This window comes from Arachis ipaensis, chromosome B05 (genome assembly GCF_000816755.2).
Source record: "Arachis ipaensis cultivar K30076 chromosome B05, Araip1.1, whole genome shotgun sequence".
NCBI lineage: Eukaryota > Viridiplantae > Streptophyta > Magnoliopsida > Fabales > Fabaceae > Arachis > Arachis ipaensis.
This window is the reverse complement of record NC_029789.2, coordinates 53,548,537-53,570,089: the sequence shown is the minus strand read 5'-3', so window position 1 is coordinate 53,570,089 and position 21,553 is coordinate 53,548,537. Positions and strand designations below refer to the sequence as shown.

The following is a 21,553-nucleotide window of genomic DNA, read 5'->3' as shown; positions in this document are numbered from 1 at the left end:
TAGGGAGAACGACCCGAGGTTCAATACTTCGGTTTATAGATTTTAGGGGTTTGTTTTAGTGACAAACAAATTTTTGTATGAAAGGATTGATGTTGGTTTAGAAACTATATTGCAACGAGCTTTCATTTGAGAATTCTAAACCATCAACAATTCCATTCATCAGTGCCCCATTGACTCTTGTTGTGCCAGGGAGTTTCTTGTTAGCTACTTCTCTCAGCTCTTGTGGTTTCGGTTCTTTCTTGAACCCCATTTTTTGCTTCATCTCTTGAGTTTCTTGTTGAGCTTTCGAGTTGAGCTCCTGATGCTTGCATGGTGGTTCATTGCTGTTTTCATGCAGCGAGATCTCACTACATTCCTCCTTTGATTGCCTGCTCTCTTGTGCACATTCATGCACGGGCTTGAAGGCCCGGAAAGTGAGCTACTCATCATGTACACTCAGTATCAACTCTCCTTGTTCTACATCAATGAGTGATCGACCAGTAGCTAGAAATGGTCTCCCCAGAATAGTTGGATGGAGGTAGCTCTCCTCCATGTCCAGAACAACGAAATATGTGGGGAGGTAGTAGTTTCCCACTTTTACCAACACATTTTCCACTATTTCTTCAGCCTGCTTCTGAGTTTTATCAGCCAATTGTATGATGATATTAGTGGATTTCACCTCATGGACTTGCAACTTCTTCATAAGAGATAGAGGCATTACATTTATGCTAGCAACTAGATCACAAAATCCTCTGTCAATTTTTGTTTCTCCTATGATACAGGGAATATGAAAGCTTCCTGGATCTTTTTTCTTCAGGAGTAAGTCTTTCTGAATGAGAGCACTGCATTCCTTGTTCATCACCACTGTTTGGCCACCTCTCAGGTTACTCTTCCTGGCTAGTAGCTCCTTCATCCACTTGACAAACGTAGGCATCTGTTTGAGGACTTCGAGGTAGGGAATGTTGACACTGAGAGATGCAAACATATCTAGGAATCTTGAATATGATTGGTATGAAAAATTATGATCGTTCATTTCTTGGTAACGGCGCTAAAAACTTAATACGCACGTCCATAATCTTAGTTCTTTGACACAACTCTGTACAACTAACCAGCAAGTGCACTGGGTCATCCAAGTAATAAACCTTACGTGAGTAAGGGTCGAACCCACAGAGATTGTCGGCTTGAAGCAAGCTATGCTCACCTTGTAAATCTCAGTCAGGCAGATTCAAATGATTATAGAGTTTTAATAATTAAAAGATAAATAAAACGCAAAATAGGATAGAGGTACTTATGTAATTCATTGGTGAGAATTTCAGATAAGCGTATGGGGATGCTTAGTTCCTTCTGAATCTCTGCTTTCCTACTGCTTTCATCCAATCCTTCATACTCCTTTCTATGGCAAGCTGTATGTAGGGCATCACCATTGTCAATGGCTACTTCCTGTCCTCTCAGTGAAAATTGTCCAAGATGCGCTATCACCGCACAGCTAATCATCTGTCGGTTCTTGATCCTGCTAGAATAGGATTCAGTAATCCTTTTGCGTCTGTCACTACGCCCAGCACTCGCGAGTTTGAAGCTCGTCACAGCCATCCCTTCCCGGATCCTACTCGGAATACCACAGACAAGGTTTAGACTTTCTAGATCTCAAGAATGGCCGCCAATAATTCTAGCCTATACCACGAAGACTCTGATCATAGATCAGGAGGCTAAGAGATACACATTCAGGCTTGTTTCCATGTAAAACGGAAGTGTTTGTCAGGCACGCGTTCATAGGTGAGAATGGTGATGAGCGTCACATAATCATCACATTCATCATGTTCTTGTGTGCAAATGAATATCTTAGAAAAGAAATAGGCTTGTGTTGAATAGAAAAACAATAGTACTTTGCATTAATTCATGAGGAACAGCAGAGCTCCACACCTTAATCTATGGTGTGTAGAAACTCTACCGTTGAAAATACATAAGTGAAAATAGGGTAGACATGGCCGAGTGGCCAGCCTCCCATGGAGGTCTAAGATAGCATAAAACTGATCAAAGATGTCTAATACAATAGAAAAAGGTCCTATATATATCAGACTAGTTACTAGGATTTACAGAAATGAGTAAATGATGCAGAAATCCACTTCTAAGCCCACTTGGTGTGTGCTTGAGCTGCGCATTGAAGCTTTCACGTGTAGAGATCTTCCTTGGAGTTGAACGCCAATTTGTAACTTGTTTCTGGCGTTTAACTCTGCTTTGCAACCTGTTTCTGGCGTTTAACTCCAGAATAGGGCAAAAAGCTGGCGTTGAACGCCAGTTTGCGTCATCTAAACTTGGGCAAAGTATGAACTATTATATATTGCTGGAAAGCCCTGGATGTCTACTTTCCAACGCAATTGAGATCGTGCCATTTGGACTCTTGTAGCTCCAGAAAATCCACTTTGATTGCAGGGAGGTCAGAATCCAACAGCATCTGCAGTCCTTCTTCAACCTCTGAATCTGATTTTTGCTCAAGTCCCTCAATTTCAGCCAGAAAATACCTGAAATCACAGAAAAACACACAAACTCATAGTAAAGTCCAGAAATGTGATTTTTAATTAAATACTAATAAAAATATATTAAAAACTAACTAAATCATACCAAAAACTATGTAAAAACAATGCTAAAAAGCGTATAAATTATCCGCTCATCACAACACCAAACTTAAATTGTTGCTTGTCCCCAAGTAACTAAAAATCAAATAGAATAAAAAGAAGAGAATATACTATAAATTCCAAAATATCAATGAAACTTAGCTGCAATCAGATGAGCGGGACTAGTAGCTTTTTGCCTCTTGAATAGTTTTGGCATCTCACTTTATCCATTGAAGTTCAGAATGATTGGCATCTATAGGAACTTAGAATTTAGATAGTGTTATTGATTCTCCTAGTTCAGTATGTTGATTCTTGAACACAGCTACTTGATGAGTCTTGGCACTGGCCCTAAGCACTTTGTTTTCCAGTATTACCACCGGATACATACATGCCACAGACACATAACTGGGTGAACCTTTTCAGATTGTGACTCAGCTTTGCTAAAGTCCCTAATTAGAGATGTCCAGGGTTCTTAAGCACACTCTTTTTTTTTCTGCTTTGGACCTTGACTTTAAGCGCTCAGTCTCAAGCTTTTGGCTTGAAACCTTCACGCCACAAGCACATGGTTAGGGACAGTGATGAGCGGATATTTTATACGCTTTTTGGGGTTAATTTCATATAGTTTTTAGTATGTTTTAGTTAGTTTTTAGTTTATTTTCATTAGTTTCTAGGCAAAATTCATATTTCTGGACTTTACTATGAGTTTGTGTGTTTTTCTGTAATTTCAGGTATTTTCTGGCTGAAATTGAGGGAGCTGAGCAAAAATCTGATTCAGGCTGAAAAAGGATTGTTGATGCTGTTGGATTCTGACCTCTCTACACTCGGAATAGAATTTCTGGAGCTACAGGAGTCCAAATGGCGCGATTCCAATTGCGTTGGAAAGTAGACATCCAGGGCTTTCCAGCAATATATAATAGTTCATACTTTGCTCAAGGATAGACGACGTAAAATGGCGTTCAACGCCAGTTCCATGTTGCAGTCTGGCGTCCAGCGCCAGAAACAAGTTACAAGTTGGAGTTCAACGCCAGAAACAGGTTACAACCTGGCGTTGAACGCCCAAAACAGCCCATGCACGTGAGAAGCTTAAGTCTCAGCCCCAGCACACACCAAGTGGGCCCCAGAAGTGGATTTCTACACCATCTATCATAGTTTACTCATTTTCTGTAAACCTAGGTTACTAGTTTAGTATTTAAACAACTTTTAGAGATTTATTTTATATCTTATGACATTTTAGATCTAAACTTTGTACCTTTTGATGGCATGAGTCTCTAAACTCCATTGTTGGGGGTGAGGAGCTCTGCTATGTCTCGATGAACTAATGCAAGTATTTCTGTTTTCCATTCAAACATGCGTGTTCCTATCTAAGATATCCATTCGCACTTCAATATGAAGGTGATGAACGTGACAATATTTTATTGTTTTCCTGACTAAGAGTTACAAGATAACCATAGATTGCTTCAAGCCAACAATCTCCGTGGGATCGACCCTTACTCACGTAAGGTATTACTTGGACGACCCAGTGCACTTGCTGGTTAGTTGTGCGAATTTGTGAAGAACTGTGATTTCCAATTTCGTGCACCAAGTTTTTGGCGCCGTTGCCGGGGGTTGTTTGAGTTTGGACAACTGACGGTTTATTTTGTTGCTTAGATTAGGAAAAATTTTTCTTTTTGGTTTAGAGTCTTTTATTATTTATACCTCATTAAAACACTTTAAATTTATAGCTCAATTAGCTAGAGCGTGGTGCTTATGTTCTTAGTAATTGGCTATCCTATTTTTAAAATCTTTGTCAAAAATAATTTTTCTTTGAATAAATCTTGTGCCAAACTTTAAGTTTGGTGTTTTCTTGTTGATTTTTCTTTGTTTTTCGAAAATTTTAGTTTGGTTTTCTAAAAATTTTAAGTTTGGTGTTCTTTCTTCATGTTCTTGTGCTCTTGTGAGTCTTCAAAGTGTTCTTGAGTTTTCCTTGTGTCTTGATCTTAAAATTTTTAAGTTTGGTGTTCCTTGGTGTTTTCCTTCCAAAATTTTCGAAAACAAGGAGCATTAGATCTAAAAAATTTTAAATCTTGTGCTATCTTATTGTTTTTCTCTCTCCTCTTTAAATTCAAAAATATATTCTCTCTCTATTTTAAAGAAAATTTTCAAAATTTACCTTTAAAATTCAGATTTTTATTTCAAAATTTAAAACCTTTTTCAAAAATCATCATATTCTTTTCAAAATTTCCTAACCCCACTCTCTCTCCTCATTTTTTTTTTCGAAAATATTCACCCATTTTTATTTATTTTAATTTATTTTATTTTCAAAATAAAGGCTAAAACAGTAACTGTTGAACTCAGTCCTGTAAAACAAGCTACTGAATTCAATCAGCAATTGGACTTTCTAACAAAGCAGTTAGCCGAATTCAAGGATAGACTACAAGAGACAAGGATGGCTAATATAAATATGGAAGAACAATTGAAGCAAACAAAGCAGCAGCTGTCAAAACAAATAACAGAAGAATGCCAAGCAGTTTAATTAAGAAGTGGGAAGACATTAAATACCCCACCTCAAGGCAGCAAGAAGCCAAGAAATGAGCAAACCACCCAAAATCCACCTAAGGATAGTAAGAGCCTAGGGAAAAATAATTCTGGCGCCAAAATGCCAGAAATTGGGTGGAAGGCTGGCGCTGAACGCCCAGACCATGCTCAGGACTGGCGTTCAACGCCAGAAACAAGCAAGGATCTGGCGTTGAATGCCCAAAAGAAGCACAGTTCTGGCGTTCAGACGCCAGGAACAGATGAGGAGCTGGCGTCTAACGTCACTCCAGCTTCTAACTCTGGCACTCAATTGCCAGTGAGGGATCAGACACACACAAGTGCTGATGACAACCCATCTAAAAAGGCTTCTTCAACCACTTCTGTAGGAAATAAACCTACATCAACTAAGGTTGAGGAATATAAAGCCAAGATACCTTATCCTCAAAAACTCCGCCAAGAGGAGCAGGATAAGCAATTTGCTCGCTTTGCAGATTATCTCAGGACTCTTGAAATAAAGATTCCATTTGCAGAGGCACTTGAGCAAATACCTTCTAATGCCAAGTTCATGAAAGAAATCTTGAGTCATAAGAAGGAAATGGAGGAGCACAAGAGTGCTACTCTCATTCTAGGAAGACCCTTCCTAGCAACTGGACGAACTCTCATTGATGTCCAACAGGAGGAAATAACCCTGAGAGTCAATGAGGATGAGTTTAAGTTGAATGCTGTCAAAGCCATGCAGCATCCAGACACATCAAAAGACTACATAAAAGTTGATCTTATTGACTCTTTGGTAGAAGAGATCAACATGGCTGAGAGTCTTGAATCAGAGTTGGAGGACATCTTTAAAGATGTTCAGCCTAATTTGGAGGATTCAGAGGAAATGAAAGAGCCTCTGAAATTTCCTCTGGAAGAGGAAAACCTCCTAAACCCGAGCTCAAACCATTACCACCATCCCTGAAATATGCATTTCTGGGAGAAGGTGACACTTTTCCAGTGATCATAAGCTCTGCTTTAAATCCACAGGAAGAGGAAGCACTGATTCAAGTGCTAAGGACACACAAGACAGCTCTTGGGTGGTCCATAGGTGACTTTAAGGGCATAAGCCCAGCTAGATGCATGCACAAAATCTTATTGGAGGATAATGCCAAACCAGTGGTTCAACCACAGAGGCAGCTAAATCCAGCCATGAAGGAAGTGGTGCAGAAAGAGGTCACCAAATTACTGGAGGCTGAGATTATTTATCCTATTTCTGATAGCCCCTGGGTGAGCCCTGTTCAAGTTGTCCCCAAAAAGGGAGGCATAACAGTGGTTCATAATGAAAAGAATGAACTGGTTCCCACAAGAACAGTTACAGGGTGGCGCATGTGTATTGACTACAGAAGACTCAATACAACCACCAGAAAGGATCATTTTCCTTTACCATTCATAGACCAGATGCTAGAAAGACTGTCAGGTCATGATTATTACTGCTTTTTGGATGGCTACTCAGGCTATAATCAGATTGTAGTAGATCCCCAGGATCAAGAGAAAACAGCATTCACATGTCCATCTGGAGTGTTTGCTTATAGAAAGATGCCGTTTGGGCTGTGTAATGCGCCTGCAACCTTCCAGAAATGCATGCTCTCTATTTTCTCTGATATGGTGGAAAAATTTTTGGAAGTCTTCATGGATGACTTCTCAGTATATGGAGACTCATTCAGCTCTTGTCTTGATCACCTGAAACTAGTTCTGAAAAGATGCCAAGAGACCAACCTGGTTTTAAACTGGGAAAAATGTCACTTTATGGTGACTGAAGGGATTGTCCTTGGGCATAAAATTTCAAACAAGGGAATAGAGGTGGATCAAGCAAAAATAGAGGAAATTGAAAAATTACCACCACCTGTCAATGTTAAGGCAATCAGAAGCTTTCTGGGGCATGCAGGATTCTATAGGAGGTTTATAAAGGATTTTTCAAAAAATGCAAAACCTCTGAGCAATCTGCTAGCTGCTGACATGTCATTTGTGTTTGACACAGAGTGTCTGCAGGCGTTTGAAATGCTGAAAGCCAAGCTGGTCACAGCACCAGTTATTTCTGCACCAGATTGGACATTACCATTTGAGCTAATGTGTGATGCTAGTGATCACGCCATTGGTGCAGTATTGGATCAGAGGCATGACAAGCTTCTGCATGTCATTTATTATGCTAGCCGCATTTTAAATGACGCCCAGAAAAATTACACAACCACAGAAAAAGAATTGCTTGCAGTGGTTTATGCCATTGACAAGTTCAGATCATACTTAGTAGGATCAAAAGTGATTGTGTATACTGACCATACTGCTCTTAAATATCTACTCACAAAGCAGGATTCAAAACCCAGGCTCATCAGATGGGTGTTGCTTCTGCAAGAGTTTGATATAAAAATAAGAGACAGAAAAGGGACAGAGAACCAAGTGGCTGATCATCTGTCCCGGATAGAGCCAGTAGAAGGGACATCCCAATCCTCTCTTTAGATCTCTGAGACTTTTCCGGAGGAGCAATTATTTGCCATTCAGGAAACACCATGGTTTGCAGACATTGCAAACTATAAAGCTGCAAGGTTCATACCCAAAGAGTACAACAGGCAACAAAAGAAAAAATTAATCACTGATGCAAAGTACTACTTGTGGGATGAACCCTATCTCTTCAAGAGATGTGCAAATGGAATAATCCGTAGGTGTGTGCCTAGAGAAGAAGCACAGAGGATCCTATGGAATTGCCATGAATCACAATATGGAGGCCATTTCGGAGGTGAGCGAACAGCCATCAAGGTCCTCCAATGTGGCTTATATTGGCCCACACTCTATAGAGATTCCCGAGAGTTTGTACGTAACTGTGACAGTTGCCAAAGAGCTGGTAATCTGCCTCATGGTTACGCCATGCCTCAACAAGGAATCTTGGAGATTGAGTTGTTTGACGTATGGGGAATTGACTTCATAGGACCTTTCCCACCATCATACTCAAAAACTATGTTTTGGGCGTTCAACGCCCAAAAGAAGCATCCACTGGGTGTTGAACGCCAGAAAGAAGCTCCTTCTGGGCGTTTAACACCAGATTTACAGCGTCCTGGGCGTTCAGAAAAACGCCCAGTGACAAAGGAGTTCCTGGCGTTTAACGCCTGAAAGAAGAAACAGCTGGGCGTTGAACGCCCAGGAGAAGCAGCAGTTGGGCGTTGAACGCCCAAAACATGCAGCGTTTGGGCGTTGAAACGCCAGGATGGTGGGGAGGAGGTAAATTCGTTTTTTCTTCATATTTTTCATCTTAACCTTAATTTTCATGTCTCAATTCATTAATTATTGCATTAACATGTTACAAACCCTGATTTCTAAAATCCCTAATTTCTAAAAACCCTTCTTTAAAAATATTAAATGTATCTTAATCCATAAGCATAAATCCTTTTTTTCAATCCAATTCAACTCTTTTTCAAAATTTTCAAAACAAATCTATCTCTTTTCATTCAAAAATATTTTCAACTAATCAATATCTTTTTCAAATCTCCATATTATCTTTTTCAAAAATCCAATTTTATCTTTTTCAAATATCTTTCATATCTTTTCAATTTTAAATTATATCTTTTCTTATCATACTTATATCTTTTTTAAAATCATATCTTCTATCTTATCTTTCTCCCTATTTTCGAAAACCCCCCCTCCCTTTTAAAAACCCATTCGGCCTCCTTTCTCTCATCCACCATCCTACACTAGCTCTCCTTCTATCCCTCTCCTTTCTTTTCTTTTGCTTGAGGACAAGCAAACCTCTAAGTTTGGTGTGTATATCCGTGATTACTAAACCATACCCACTAAGATCACGGCTCTTAAAGGAAAACAACCCACTCCAAGAGGCAAGAAAGAGAGTGTTCCAAAACCACTTTGGAATCAAGGGAAGTTCTTAACTAAAGAACATTCAGACCATTATTACAAAATAATGGGTCTAAGATCAGTGATCCCGGAAGTTAGATTCAATCTGAAAGAAGACAAATATCCGGAGATCCAGGAGCAAATTCGAATCAGGAACTGGGAGATCTTAGCTAATCCTAAAACGAAAGTGGGAAGGAATATGGTCCAGGAGTTCTATGCTAATATGTGGCAAACATACAAGCAAAGACTATCTGGATCTGCTCTCTATGACTATCGGACCTTGGTCAGAGAAAAGATTGTTCATACCCATCCTGACAAGATCAGGGAGATCTTAAAGCTACCTCAGCTGAAAGATGATCCAGACTCCTTCAATAGGAGAATGATGAGAACAGACAAGGGCCTGGATAAGATTCTAGAGGATATATGTATCCCTGGAGCCAGGTGGACCACCAGCACGAAGGGTGTCCCAAATCAACTCAAAAGAGAAGATCTCAAACCAGTCGCCAGAGGATGGCTGGACTTCATTGGGCATTCTCTGCTGCCCACTAGCAACCGTTCTGCAGTCACTATTAGAAGAGCAGTGATGATCCATTGCGTCATGATGGGAAAAGAAGTGGAAGTTCATCAACTGATTTCAACTGAATTTTACAAAATTGCAAACAAAAATTCCAAAGATGCCAGGTTGGCTTATCCAAGCTTGATTTCTATGCTCTGCAAGGACACTAGAGTAAGGATGGGAATAACTGAGTATATCTCAGTTGAGCGGCCAATCACCAAAGCATCAATGGAAAAACAACAAGCACAGGATGCCCCCATCAAGAAGAGAACACAGGAAATTCTCCCAGAAATCCCTCAATCTGAATACTGGGAGTATCTTGAAACATATATTACCAAAATGCAAGAAGCTATGGAACAAATAAAGAAAGAACAGAAGGAACAAAGTAGCATTCTTTGCTATTTGGTTAAAGAACAGGAGGAGCAAGGGCGTGATTTAAGGGAATTAAAGCGCCAGAAATTATCTCTTGAAGGACCAAGCACCCCGCAGATTAGAGGAACATCCACTTCCCAGAACAAAGGTTGTTAGATTCCAATCTTAGCCTTAACTTTGTGATAACTATTTTTATTTTAGTTTTACCTTAGGAGTCATATAGTAGTAATTAGTATCTATATTTTTTATTTTATCTCCAATTAAGCTATAATTTAATTTTATCATCATCATTAAACATGAATAAAATAGAAAAATTTCTTTAGAATAAGAGGCAACATTTTTCAAGTTTTTAATAAGAAAAATTCTAATTATTTGCATGTGGTGGCAATGCTTTCTGTCTTCTGAATGAATGCTTGAACAGAGCATATGTCTTTTGAATTTGATGTTTAAGACTGTTAAATATGTTGGCTCTTGAAAGAATGATGAACTTGAGACATGTTATTGATAATCTGAAAAATCATAAAAATGATTCTTGAAGCAAGAAAAAGCAGTGAATACAAAACCTTGCAGAAAAAAAAAATATATATATATAGAGAAAGAAAAAGAAAAAGCAAGCAGAAAAAGCCAAAGCTCTTAAAACCAAGAGGCAAGAGCAAAAAGCCAATAACCCTTAAAACCAAAAGGCAAGGGTAAATAAAAAGGATCCCAAGGCTTTGAGCATCAGTGGATAGGAGGGCCTAAAGGAATAAAATCCTGGCCTAAGCGGCTAAACCAAGCTGTCCCTAACCATGTGCTTGTGGCGTGAAGGTGTCAAGTGAAAACTTGAGACTGAGCGGTTAAAGTCAAGGTCCAATGCAAAAAGAAGAGTGTGCTTAAGAACCCTGGACACCTCTAATTGGGGACTTTAGCAAAGCTGAGTCACAATCGGAAAAGGTTCACCCAATTATGTGTCTGTGGAATTTATGTATCCGGTGGTAATACTGGAAAACAAAGTGCTTAGGGCCACGGCCAAGACTCATAAAGTAGCTGTGTTCAAGAATCATCATACTGAAATAGGAGAATCAACAACACTATCTGCATTCTAAGTTCCTATAGATGCCAATCACTCTGAGCTTCAATGGATAAAGTGAGATGCCAAAACTATTAGGAAGCAAAAAGCTACTAGTCCCGCTCATCTAATTAGAATCTAAGCTTCACTCAAAAACTCTGAGATATTATTGCTTCTTGACTTATTAGTAGTCTATTTTATTTATCTAGTTGCTTGGGGACAAGCAACAGTTTAAGTTTGGTGTTGTGATGAGTGGATATTTTATATGCTTTTTGGGGTTAATTTCATATAGTTTTTAGTATGTTTTAGTTAGTTTTTCGTTTATTTTCATTAGTTTCTAGGAAAAATTCATATTTCTGGACTTTACTATGAGTTTGTGTGTTTTTCTGTAATTTCAGGTATTTTCTGGCTGAAATTGAGGGAGCTGAGCAAAAATCTGATTCAGGCTGAAAAAGGACTGCTGATGCTGTTGGATTCTGACCTCTCTGCACTCGGAATGGAATTTCTGGAGCTACAGAAGTCCAACTGGCGCGCTTCCAATTGCGTTGGAAAGTAGACATCCAGGGCTTTTCAGTAATATATAATTGTCCATACTTTACCCAAGGATAGACGACGTAAACTGGCGTTCAACGCCAGTTCCATGTTGCAGTCTGGCGTCCAGCGCCAGAAACAAGTTACAAGTTGGAGTTCAACGCCAGAAACAGGTTACAACCTGGCGTTGAACGCCCAAAACAGCCCATGCACGTGAGAAGCTTAAGTCTCAGCCCCAGCACGCACCAAGTGGGCCCCAGAAGTGGATTTCTACACCATCTATCATAGTTTACTCATTTTCTGTAAACCTAGGTTACTAGTTTAGTATTTAAACAACTTTTAGAGATTTATTTTGTATCTCATGACATTTTAGATCTAAACTTTGTACCTTTTGACGGCATGAGTCTCTAAACTCTATTGTTGGGGTGAGGAGCTCTGCTGTGTCTCGATGAAATAATGCAAGTATTTTTGTTTTCCATTCAAACATGCGTGTTCCTATCTAAGATATCCATTCGCACTTCAATATGAATGTGATGAACGTGACAATCATCATCATTCCTCCACGAACGCGTGCCTGACAACCACTTACGTTCCACTGTAGAATGAATGAATATCTCTTAGATCTCTTAATCGGAATCTTCGTGGTATAAGCTAGATTGATGGCAGCATTCAAGAGAATCCAGAAAGTCTAAACCTTGTATGTGGTATTCCGAGTAGGATTCAGGGATTGAATGACTGTGACGAGCTTCAAACTCACGAGTGCTGGGCGTAGTCACAGATGCAAAAGGATAGTAAATCCTATTCCGGTACGATTGAGAACCTGCAGATGATTAGCCGTGTGGTGACAGCGCACCTGGACCCTTTTCACTAGAAGGATGGATGGTAGCCATTAACAACGGTGATCCACCAACACATAGCTTGCCATAGGAGGACATGCGTGCGTGAATCAGAAACAGAGGAAAGCAGAATTTCAGAAGACAAAGCATCTCCAAAACTCCAACATATTCTCCATCATTGCATACAAGTATAATTTGTGTTCTGCCCTTTTATTCCTTGCAATCAAATTTGATAAGTGAATTATTTTATTGTTTTCCTGACTAAGAGTTACAAGATAACCATAGATTGCTTCAAGCCAACAATCTCCGTGGGATCAACCCTTACTCACGTAAGGTATTACTTGGACGACCCAGTGCACTTGCTGGTTAGTTGTGCGAATTTGTGAAGAACTGTGATTTCCAATTTCATGCACCAGACAGCTTGGTTTAGCCGCTTAGGCCAGGATTTTATTCCTTTAGGCCCTCCTATCCATTAATGCTCAAAGCCTTGGATCCTTTTTACCCTTGCCTTTTTGTTTTAAGGGCTATTGGCTTTTTGCTCCTGCCTTTTGGTTTAAAGAGCTTTTAGCTTTTTCTGCTTGCTTTTTCTTTTTCTTTCCCTTTTTTTTTGCCATTTTTCTTTTCTCTTTTTTTTTCGCAAGCTTTTGTATTCACTGCTTTTTCTTGCTTCAAGAATCAATTTTATGATTTTTCAGATTATCAAATAACACTTCTCCTTTTTCACCATTCTTTCAAGAGCCAATAATTTTAACATTCATAAACAACAAATTCAAAAGACATATGCACTGTTCAAGCATTTATTTAGAAAACAAAAAGTATTGTCACCACATCAAAATAATTAAACTAATTTCAAGGATGAATTCGAAACCATGTACTTCTTGTTCTTTTGTTTTAAGAACATTTTTCATTTAATAGATGTGATGGATTCATAGGACATTCATAGCTTTAAGACATAGACACTTAGACACTAATGATCATATAGTAAAGACAAGTACATAAATAAAACATAAGGCTCAAAAACCAAAAAACAGGAAAATAAGAACAAGGAGATTAAGGAATGGGTCCACCTTAGTGAGGGTGGCGTCTTCTTCCTCTTGAAGAACCAATGGTGTTCTTGAGCTCCTCTATGTCTCTTCCTTGTCTTTGTTGCTCCTCCCTCATAGCTCTTTGATCTTCTCTAATATCATGGAGAATGATGGAGTGCTCTTGGTGTTCCATCCTTAGTTGTCCCATGTTGGAACTTAATTCTCCTAGGGAAGTGTTGATTTCCTCTCAATAGTTTCGTGGAGGGAAGTGCATCCCTTGAGGCATCTCAGGGATTTCATGGTGAGGAATTTCCTCATGCTCTTGTTGAGGTCCATGATCTCTTATTTGCTCCATCCTTTTCTTGGTGATGGGCTTGTCCTCATCAATGAGGATGTCTCCCTCTATGCCAATTCCAGCTGAATTGCAGAGGTGACAAATGAGGTGAGGAAAGGCTAACCTTGCCAAAGTGGAGGACTTGTCAGCCACCTTGTAGAGTTCTTGAGGTATAATCTCATGAACTTTCACTTCCTCCCCAATCATGATACTATGGATCATGATGGCCTAGTCTATAGTAACTTCAGACCGGTTGCTAGTAGGAATGATTAAGCGTTGAATGAACTCCAACCATCCTCTAGCTACAGGCTTAAGGTCCAGTCTTCTCAATTGAGCCGGCTTGCCTCTTGAGTCAACTTTCCATTGAGCTCCTTCCACACATATGTCCATGAGGACTTGGTCCAACCTTTGATCAAAGTTGACCCTTCTAGTGTAGGGGCGTGCGTTTTCTTGCATCATTGGCAAGTTGAACACCAACCTTACATTTTCCGGACTGAAATCTAAGTATTCCCCCGAACCATTGTAAGCCAATTCTTTGGATTCGGGTTCACACTTTGATTATGGTTCCTAGTGATCCATGCGTTTGCATAGAACTCTTGAACCATTAAGATCCCGACTTGTTGACTGGGGTTGGTGAGAACTTCCCAACCTCTTCTTCGGATCTCATGTCGGATCTCCGGATACTCATTCTTTTTGAGCTTGAAAGGAACCTCAGGGATCACTTTCTTCTTGGCCACAACTTCATAGAAGTGGTCTTGATGGACCTTTGAGATGAATCTCTCCATCTCCCATGACTCAGAGGTGGAAGTAATTGCCTTCCCTTTCCTCTTTCTTGAGGTTTCTCTAGCCTTAGGTGCCATTAATGGTTATGGAAAAACAAAAGCAATGCTTTTACCACACCAAACCTAAAATGTTTGCTCGTCCTCGAGCAGAAGAAGAAAGGAAGAAGGAGAAGAAGAAGAAAAAATAGAGGAGAGGGAGAGAGGTGTGTATTCGGCCAAGGAGAAGAAGAGAGGGTTGTGTTATGTGAAAATGAAGAAGGAATGAGGGGTTTATATAGAAGTGGGGGGAGGTTTAGGGTTCGGTCATGGGGTTGGGTTTGGGTGGGAGATGAATTTGAATTTTGGAGGTAGGTGGGGTTTATGGGGAAGGGTGGATGGATGTGAATGGTTTAGGGTATTTGGGGAAGAGGTATGGAGGTGATTGGTGAAGGGTAGGTGGGGATCCTGTGGGGTCCACAGATCCTATGGGGTCCACAGATTCTGAGGGGTCAAGGACTTAGCATCCCTGCTCCAATTAGGCGTGCAAAACGCCCTTTGTATGCAATACTGGCGTTTAACGCCAGACTGCTGCCTGTTTTTGGCGTTAAACGCCCAAATGTAGCCTGTTTCTGGCGTTTAACGCCAGGTTGATGCTTGTTTCTGGCGTTAAACGCCAGCTTGGTTCTTGTTTCTGGCATTAAACGCCAGACAGATGCTTGTTTCTGGCATTTAAACGCCAGAATGCTCTTCCTCCATGGTGTGCTATTTTTAATACTGTTTTTCATTCTGTTTTTGATTTTCCAGTAGTTTTTGTGACTTCACATGATCATCAACCTAAAAAATATAAAATAGAAATGGAAAATAATTAAATATAGTTAAATAACATTGGGTTGCCTCCCAACAAGTGCTTCTTTAATGTCAATAGCTTGACAGTGAGCTCTCATGGAGCCTCACAGATATTCAGAGCATTGTTGGGACCTCCTAACACCAAACTTAGAGTTTGAATGTAGGGGTTCAACACCAAACTTAGAGTTTGGTTGTGGCCTCCCAACACTGAACTTAGAGTTTGACTGTGGGTGCTTTGGTTGACTTTGCAGTGAGAGAAGCTTTTCATGCTTCCTCTCTATGGTTACAGAAGGAGAACCTTGAGTTTTAAATACAAGGTAGTCCTCATTCAGTTGAAGGACCAACTCTCCTCTATCCACATCAATCACAGCTCTTGTTGTGGCTAGGAAGGGTCTTCCAAGGATGATGGATTCATCCTCATCCTTCCCAGTGTCTAGGATTATGAAATCAGCCAGGATGTAAAGGCCTTCAACCTTTACTAGCAAGTCCTCTACTAATCCATAAGCCTGTTTCATTGATTTGTCTGCCATCTCTAATGAGAATTTGGCAGCCTGTACCTCAAAGATTCTTAGTTTCTCTATTACAGAGAGTGGCATTAAGTTTATTCCTGACCCCAGGTCACACAGAGCCTTCTCAAAGGTCATGGTGCCTATGTTATAGGGAATTAGAAATTTATCAGGATCCTGTTTCTTTTGAGGTAATTTCTGCCTATCCAATGCATTCAGTTCATTGATGAGCAAGGGAGGTTCATCTTCCCAAGTCTCATTACCAAATAGCTTGGTATTTAGCTTTATGATTGCTCCTAAATACTGGGCAACTTGCCATTGAACAATGTCTTCATCTTCTTCAGAAGAGGAATAGTCATCAGAGCTCATGAATGGTAAAAGGAGGTTCAATGGAATCTCTATGATCTCTAGCTGAGCCTCAGATTCCTTTGGTTCCTCAAAAGGAAACTCCTTATTGGCCAGTGAACGTCCCAGGAGTTCTTCCTCACTAGGATTCATGCCCTCCTCCTCCTCTCTGGGTTTGGCCACACCAAGTAACGTAATGGCCTTGCACTCTCTTTTTGGATTCTCTTCTGTATTGCTTGGGAGAGTACTAGAAGGAGTTTCAGTGACCCTTTTACTCAGCTGGCCCACTTGTGCCTCTAAATTTCTAATGGAGGACCTTGTTTCATTCATGAAACTTAGAGTGGCCTTAGATAGATCAGAGACTATATTTGCTAAGCTAGATGGACTCTGCTCAGAATTCTCTGTCTGTTGCTGAGTGGATGATGGAAAAGGCTTGCTATTGCTAAACCTGTTTCTTCCACCATTATTAAAGCCTTGTTGAGGCTTTTGTTGATCCTTCCATGAGAAATTTGGATGATTTCTCCATGAGGGATTATAGGTGTTTCCATAAGGTTCACCCATGTAATTCACCTCTGCTATTGCAGGGTTCTCAGGATCATAGGCTTCTTCTTCAGAAGATGCCTCTTTAGTACTGTTGGATGCAGCTTGCAATCCATTCAGACTCTGAGAAATCATATTGACTTGCTGAGTCAATATTTTATTCTGAGCCAATATGGCATGCATAGTATCAATTTCAAGAACTCCCTTCCTCTGAGGCTTCCCATTACTCACAGGATTCCTTTCAGAAGTGTACATGAACTGGTTATTTGCAACCATGTCAATGAGTTCCTGAGCTTCTGCAGGCATGTTCTTTAGGTGAATGGATCCACCTGTAGAATGGTCCAATGACATCTTTGATAATTCAGATAGACCATCATAGAATATATCCAGGATGGTCCATTCTGAAAGCATGTCAGAAGGACACTTTTTGGTCAGTTGCTTGTATCTCTTCCAAGCTTCATAGAGGGATTCACCTTCTTTCTATTTGAAGGTTTGAACATCCACTCTAAGCTTACTAAGCTTTTGAGGAGGAAAGAACTTGGCTAAGAAAGCCGTGACCAGCTTATCCCAAGAGTTCAGGCTGTCTTTAGGTTGAGAGTCCAACCATATTCTAGCTCTGTCTCTTACAGCAAATAGGAAAAGGATAAGCTTGTAGACCTTAGGATCAACCCCATTGGTCTTAACAGTATCACAGATCTGCAAGAATTCAGTTAAGAACTGAAAATGATCTTCTAATGGAAGTCCATGAAACTTGCAATTCTGTTGCATCAGAGAAACTAATTGAGGCTTTAGCTCAAAATTGTTTGCTCCAATGGTAGGGATTGAGATGCTTCTTCCATGTAAGTTGGAATTTGGTGCAGTAAAGTCACCAAGCATCTTCCTTGCATTGTTGGTATTGTTGTTATTTTCGGCCATGTCTCCTTCTTTTTCAAAAATTTCTGTCAGATTTTCTCCAGAGAGTTGTGGTTTAGCTTCCCTTAGCTTCCTCTTGAGAGTCCTTTCAGGTTCAGGGTCAGCTTCAACAAGAATGTTCTTATCCTTGTTCCTGCTCATATGAAAAAGAAGAGAACACAAAAGAAAATATGAAATCCTCTATGTCACAGTATAGAGATTCCTTATGTAAGTATAAGAAGAGAAAAATATAAGAAGGAGAAGAGAAAAATTCGAACACAGAGGAGAAGAGTGGGTTCGAATTTTTGAGTGAAAGAGGGGTGTTAGTAGATAAATAAATAAATAGAAGGAGATGAGAGGGGGAAGAATAAAATAAAAATATTTTTGTTTTTAATTTAAAATTAAAGTTAAAGTTCGAAATAAAAAAAATAAAATTAAACTAAGTTAAAATTTAAAACAATTAGTTAATTAAAAAGGAATTTTGAAAAAGAGGTTGGTGATTTTCGAAAATTAGGAGAGAGAAAAGTAGTTAGGTGGTTTTGAAAAAGATATGATTGAAATAGAAAAAGATATGATTGAAATTTAATTTGAAAACAAATTTTCGAAAATTTATGAGAGAATAAGGGAAAGATATTTTTTTTATTTTTGAATTTTTAATGAAGAAAGAGAAAAATAATAAAAAGACTCAAAACATGAAAATTATGAATCAAAACACACAATGCATGCAAGAACACTTTGAATGTCAAGATGAATATCAAGAATACTTTGAATGTCAAGATGAACACCAAGAACTTATTTTTGAAAATTTTTAAGAAAAGAAAAACATGCAAGACACCAAACTTAAAAATTTTTAATGTTGAGACACTAACAAATTGAAAATGCATATGGAAAACAAGAAAAGACACAAAACATGAAAATGCAAAGATCAAACAAGGGAAATCATCAAGAACAACTTGAAGATTATGATGAACACCATGCATGAATTTTTCGAAAATTTTTAGTGAAAATTAAAAATGTACAATTGACACCAAACTTAAAAATTGACACAAGACTCAAACAAGAAACATCAAAATTTTTTTTTTGGTTTTTATGATTTTATTAATTTTTTTTTTATTTTTCAAAAATTAATTGGAAAAAGAAAAATAAGGACTTCAAAATTTCTAATGAGAATTCCAGGAATCATGCAATGTTAGTCTAAAGCTCTAGTCCAGGAATTAGACATGGCTTACTAGCCAGCCAAGCTTTCAGTGAAAGCTCCGGTCCAAAACACTAGACATGGCCAATGACCAGCCAAGCTTTAGTATACATAGTTCAAGCATGTGAAGAAGAAGCCTCAGTCCAAAAGAATTTAGACATGGCTTTACAGCTAGCCAGGCTTCAACATATCTCATAAAACTCTAGAATTCATTCTTAAAAATTCTGAAGCCATAGAATAATTTATTTATTTTATAGAAAAAAAAATTTTTTTGAAAATTTTTTGAAAATAGAAATAAAAATAAGAAAAATAAAAAAAAAGCTTAAAATTAAAATAAAATTACCTAATTTGAGCAACAAGATGAACAGTCAGTTGTCCAAACTCGAACAATCCCCGGCAACGGCGCCAAAAACTTGGTATGCAAAATCGTGATCGTTCATTTCTTGGTAACGGTGCTAAAAACTTAATACGCATGTCCATAATCTTAGTTCTTTGTCACAACTCCGCATAACTAACCAGCAAGTACACTGGGTCGTCCAAGTAATAAACCTTACGTGAGTAAGGGTCGATCCCATGGAGATTGTCGGCTTGAAGCAAGCTATGGTCACCTTGTAAATCTCAGTCAGGCGGATTCAAATGGTTATAGAGTTTTAATAATTAAAAGATAAATAAAACGTAAAATAGGATAGATGTACTTATGTAATTCATTGGTGAGAATTTCAGATAAGTGTATGGAGATGCTTAGTTCCTTCTGAATCTCTACTTTCCTACTGCTTTTATCCAATCCTTCATACTCCTTTCTATGGCAAGCTGTATGTAGGGCATCACCATTGTCAATGGCTACTTCCCGTCCTCTCAGTGAAAATGGTCCAAGATGCGCTGTCACCGCATGGCTAATCATCTGTCGGTTCTCGATCCTGCTGGAATAGGATTCAGTAATCCTTTTGCGTCTGTCACTATGCCCAGCACTCGCGAGTTTGAAGCTCGTCACAGCCATCCCTTCCCGGATCCTACTCGGAATACCACAGACAAGGTTTAGACTTTTTGGATCTCAAGAATGGCCGCCAATAATTCTAGCCTATACCACGAAGACTCTGATCATAGATCAGAAGGCTAAGAGATACACATTCAGGCTTGTTTCCATGTAGAACGGAAGTGTTTGTCAGGCACGCGTTCATAGGAGAGAATGGTGATGAGCGTCACATAATCATCACATTCATCATGTTCTTGTGTGCGAATGAATATCTTAGAGAAGAAATAGGCTTGAGTTGAATAGAAAAACAATAGTACTTTGCATTCATTCATGAGGAACAGCAGAGCTCCACCCCTTAATCTATGGTGTGTAGAAACTCTACCGTTGAAAATACATAAGTGAAAATAGGGTAGACATGGCCGAGTGGCCAGCCTCCCATGGAGGTCTAAGATAGCATAAAACTGATCAAAGATGTCTAATACAATAGAAAAAGGTCCTATATATATCAGACTAGTTAGTAGGGTTTACAAAAATGAGTAAATGATGCAGAAATCCACTTCCGGGCCTACCTGGTGTGTGCTTGGGCTGAGAATTGAAGCTTTCACATGTAGAGGTCTTCCTTGGAGTTGAACGCCAGTTTATAACTTGTTTTTGGCGTTTAACTCCGCTTTGCAACCTGTTTCTGGCGTTTAACTCTAGAATAGGACAGGGAGCTGGTGTTGAACGCCAGTTTGCATCATCTAAACTTGGGAAAAGTATGGACTATTATATATTGCTGGAAAGCCCTGGATGTCTACTTTCCAAAGAAATTGAGAGCGCGCCATTTGGACTTTTGTAGCTCTAGAAAATCCACTTTGAGTGCAGAGAGGTCAGAATCCAACAGCATCTGCAGTCCTTCGTCAACCTCTGAATCTGATTTTTGCTCAAGTACCTCAATTTCAACCAGAAAATACCTGAAATCACAAAAAAATACAGAAACTCATAGTAAAGTCCAGAAATGTGATTTTTAATTAAATACTAATAAAAATATATTAAAAACTAACTAAATCATACTAAAAACTATGTAAAAACAATGCCAAAAAGCGTATAAATTTTTCGCTCATCAATGATCTTTCTTTCTCACCTCTCCTTAGTCTCTGAGGAAATGGTGCTTGTGGCACATATGGTTGCAGATCTTGTTTCTCTTGTGATTCTCTCTCTTGGGCAGTTTCATTCCTTTGCTCAAACTCTTCTTCCCTAACCTCCTCACTTGCTAGGCTTACTGCCTTGCATTCTTCCCATGTCACCTTTTGCGTTCCTTCTCTTGGATTCTTCTCAGTGTCACTTGGGAAGCTATCAGTAGATTTGGGGATTTTTTGAGATTGGTATCCCACCTGTGACTCGAGATTCTTAAGAGCTGCTCCTCTGCTGCTCATGTTCACTCTTTCTTCTTCTTTGAATTTCTTTATGTCTTCAACTTCTTTGCAGAGGTTTGCAAGCATTGCTTCCATCCTAGCCATTCTTTCATTTTTCCTGTGGTGAATGGTGGTTGAAATTGTGGTGTTTAGAGTTGATATTGTGGCTTTGGTAATATGGCTGTGAGTAGGCTTCTTGTGTGGTATGGTAGGGTCTTTGGTTGGAGTTTTGGTGGGTGGAGTTGTTGTGCTGGGTTGGATTGTGTGGCCCGTGGTCTTGGCTTTGGCTTTGTTGGTTCTCCCACCCAAAGTTTGGGTAGTTTCTCCAACCAGAGTTATAGGTTTTGGAGTAAGGATCATTGGTTTTCCTGGATGGGTTTCCAAGGTAATTAGCTTTCTCCCAGTTAACTCCTTCTTTAGTT

At 39.2% G+C, this 21,553-nt stretch overlaps 1 protein-coding gene across 1 annotated transcript; it reads right to left on the bottom strand.

The window, feature by feature from the left end:
* LOC107640607 lies at window positions 419-21,236 on the bottom strand. The gene is made up of 2 exons (XM_016344118.1): window positions 20,861-21,236; window positions 419-966 (listed from the first exon to the last, which is right to left on the bottom strand). Exons 1-2 carry the CDS (start codon window positions 21,234-21,236, stop codon window positions 419-421), a joined length of 924 nt encoding a protein of 307 aa, XP_016199604.1.